This window comes from Abramis brama (assembly GCF_963993115.1).
Source record: "Abramis brama genome assembly, chromosome: 9".
Lineage (NCBI taxonomy): Eukaryota > Metazoa > Chordata > Actinopteri > Cypriniformes > Leuciscidae > Abramis > Abramis brama.
Window position 1 is genome coordinate 2,994,472 of NC_139971.1, and position 3,348 is coordinate 2,997,819.

General features: G+C 37.6%; 1 protein-coding gene across 1 annotated transcript; it reads left to right on the plus strand.

Annotated features, from left to right (window-relative positions):
- Window positions 1–386: 386 nt before the first annotated feature.
- Window positions 387–3,075, plus strand: LOC311089904 (uncharacterized protein). Its single transcript, XM_084124945.1, has 5 exons — window positions 387–1,005; window positions 1,565–1,711; window positions 1,818–1,952; window positions 2,032–2,169; window positions 2,931–3,075. Exons 1-5 carry the CDS (start codon window positions 849–851, stop codon window positions 2,975–2,977), a joined length of 624 nt encoding a protein of 207 aa, XP_083981071.1. The 5' UTR covers window positions 387–848; the 3' UTR covers window positions 2,978–3,075.
- Window positions 3,076–3,348: the final 273 nt, after the last annotated feature.

The following is a 3,348-nucleotide window of genomic DNA, read 5'->3' on the forward strand; positions in this document are numbered from 1 at the left end:
AGTAATATGATGCCTTCATTGCCTTGCGCTAGGTTTCGATTGTCTGTTCACTTTTGTCCTTAAACACTTGTTTTGGGGGTAAACTTATTTCAGTTTTTTTATCTTGTTTGCTGTACACCTTGTCAAATGGCAGCTTTTAGACATTGTTTTTTGTTTGTTTGTTATAAGTCAGAAATGACAAGGAGGCAGTTTCACTCATTACAAAGACAACACATGGACCCTTGAATATGCAAATTAGCCTCGCCTCCACTCGCTCACACCAGAGCCATACATCTCTAGGCTCTTGCTCACACCAGCTCCGCCTCAGATCCACTCGCTCAACTTGAGGTAAACACTACAGTCTATGGGTAAACACTGCACTGCACAATGGTGTCGGGACACTAACGGTTATTAATAATTAGCCTTTTGCTTGACTTCAAACGGTTAATAATGTTTTGCTAATGTTTTTGACCATGTTCCCGTTCGCATCTCAGAGTCAGGTAGCTGCCTTACAATCTTCAGAAAATCTTTGAACAACTTATGCCAGTGGAGAAGGCCATATAGTTCATAACATCATACATCACGCACCGGCCGTATTGCTACTTTTTTTTTTTTTTTACAATGCCTGTATAACCTGGCTTCTTGGGATCCCCTGATAGTTTGCTGTTAATTATATGCAAGGTAGCCTGTGACGTCAGAAACCCGTGACCTTTTTTTTTTTTTTGAGACTGTATTTGGTTCATTGCATTTTCAAAATGGACTTTGTTGACAACCCTTTTTATTATATTAATGTGTGGGTCAGGGTTTTTTTAATATTTATTTTATTTATTATAAATTCAATGAGCCCTTCATTTTAGTGTTATAAATACATGACAGAGAAACCAAAGCCAGGAGTTTGTCCAAATAAAACATCTGAAGGAGTGGTAGGAGCGTGTGTCGAGTCGTGTTCCCATGACAGTGATTGTCCGAACGATGAGAAATGCTGCAGCAATGGATGTGGACATCAGTGTACAGCTCCATATAAAGGTATTTATTTTGTATCATACTTGTGTGTGTGTGTGTGTGTGTGGGTCAGCTTTATACAGAGCCCCTAAAGGGACATGGTGGTTTAACAAAAACACTTCCTATTTAATGTCCCGCTGGCAATGTTCCAGATGGCTCTGTACATTAATAGTGAAGCAGTTGCATTGTTCATTAAAATTGGCAATATATTCACAGATTTGAACTTCGCATATCAATAACTCATGAGCTAAACGTCAACTCAAATGTCACCTTGTTCCAATCATAGTAACGTAGAAAAACGAGCTACAACCTAATTTTCCTTAATACTGCTCATAGAGATATTTATAAGGCTCATTTTGAGGAATTAGGTTGAAGCTCAATGGAACCCTTCCTGTTAACGTATGGAGCTGTCTGAAACCCTGTTTGTCCAAACTCGCATCAAATTGCGAGATAATGCAAAAGTTTTTTTTTTTTTTTTTTTTTTTTTTCTGCCATCCCATATTTTTCCACCACCTTGCCCCTTTAGGGCATCTGAAGGTACATGTATGTGCAGTGTGTAATTCAGCATTCACTGATATGACAGCGAAACCAAAGCCAGGAGTGTGTCCAAACAAAAACCCTGGAGTAGAAAGACCATGTATTGAGGCGTGTTCTGATGACAGTGATTGTCCGAAAGATGAGAAATGCTGCAGCACTGGATGTGGACATCGGTGTACAGCTCCATATACAGGTAATGGGGGGGAAAACTGACCCAGGCATTAGTAGAGCATGCATTGAATGAGACATTCGGCAATCAGTGATCTGGTTTCCCCGTCTTTTTCTTTTTTTTCGAATAGCAAAGCCAGGAGTGTGTCCAGTCAAAACCCTTGGAGGAGTGTGTAAGGATTCGTGTGTCGATGACAGTGACTGTCCGAACACTGAGAAATGCTGCAGCAATGGATGTGGACGTCAGTGTAGGCCTCCATACATAGGTATGTGTTAGTGTGTGGGTCAGCTTTTCTTTCTTTTAAATGCAGTGAGGCATTCATTGATCTAATGTTATGCAAACAGATAAACGAAAGCCAGGAGAGTGTCCAAGCGATATCATTCTAGTAGGAGAGTGTACCAAGTCATGTTCCTATGACCGTGACTGTCCGAACAATGATAAATGCTGCAGAATCCGTCAATGTGGACTACAACGACAATGTGGTATTTATTATTATTTATATATATATATATATATATATATTTCTTTTAGGAATGCCACCATAGCCTAACTTGTTTATTTTATAGCCTAGTTCAATATATAATTGTTAGCTACTTATTTTTCTTTGTTTTGAATACCCCTGAATTTAAAGGATTTGTCGTGGAGTGGGGGGTAAATTACCTAGGATATAGTGTTTGTTGATAATAGGCTAATTTGCATATTCAAGGGTCCATGTGTTGTTGATAAATGTTTCGTTGCATTTAATAACAATGCATATAAATTAAGTTAAATGTTTGCAAATGAGGTTTACATATTTTTTTTTTTTTGCAGTAAGACATTTTCTCTTTCAAGATAAGTTCCTCTTCTTGGCCAGGTTACATTTCTCTGTGGCGTAAACTAATTAATTTTTAGGGCAGTGATATTCAAATGATTGTTTTTTTTAGCCGCCACATTAATCAACATATGATCATTTATACGATCTGATTGGCAGCGTACTAATGTTAAATTTCTGTGCTCGAATCAGCGCTTGTTTCTATGTTGGATTGACATTGAGAATGATAAAATAGTTAAGACAAGCATTTATCAAAGTACCTGAATTTAGCCCATATCACCATTTCAAGATTGTGCTTTACAAAATAAAGATTCATAATACTTGGAATACAACTTGTTCCTAGTAAAACTTGTTACTTTTGAGTTCTGTGCTGTGTTTCTGAAATTGAATGACGCTAAATGCACTGACTAAAGCTAATTTGTATCCTTGCAGTGACGCCTGGTAAATGTTATGCACCTTTTATGTGCTTACATGAATGATGGCCAATGTCCTGCCAGACAGAAGTGTTGCCCAACCACCAGTGGCCATTGCAGTTACCAGTGCTGATTTAACTGAAAGAGTCCTCTGAGTTTTTTTTTTGTTTTTTTTTTTGCGTACCATACTTGAGGACTGACATTTCACCAAATAAATCTGTTTAGTAAAACATTCCTCTGGGTTTTTTTTATTGTGTTACAGTGAGGAAAATAAGTATTTGAACACCCTGCTATTTTGCAAGTTCTCCCACTTAGAAATCATGGAGGGGTCTGAAATTGTCATCGTAGGTGCATGTCCACTGTGAGAGACATAATCTAAAAAAATAAATCCAGAAATCACAATGTATGATTTTTTAACTATTTATTTGTATGATACA

Coding starts and splice junctions, on each gene's coding strand:
- LOC311089904 (XM_084124945.1), top strand. CDS start 849: ATGACAGAGAAACCAAAGCCAGGAGTTTGTCCAAATAAAACATCTGAA. Junction 1,953..2,031: donor GTGTAGGCCTCCATACATAG/GTATGTGTTAGT, acceptor TTATGCAAACAG/ATAAACGAAAGCCAGGAGAG. Junction 2,170..2,930: donor TGGACTACAACGACAATGTG/GTATTTATTATT, acceptor GTATCCTTGCAG/TGACGCCTGGTAAATGTTAT.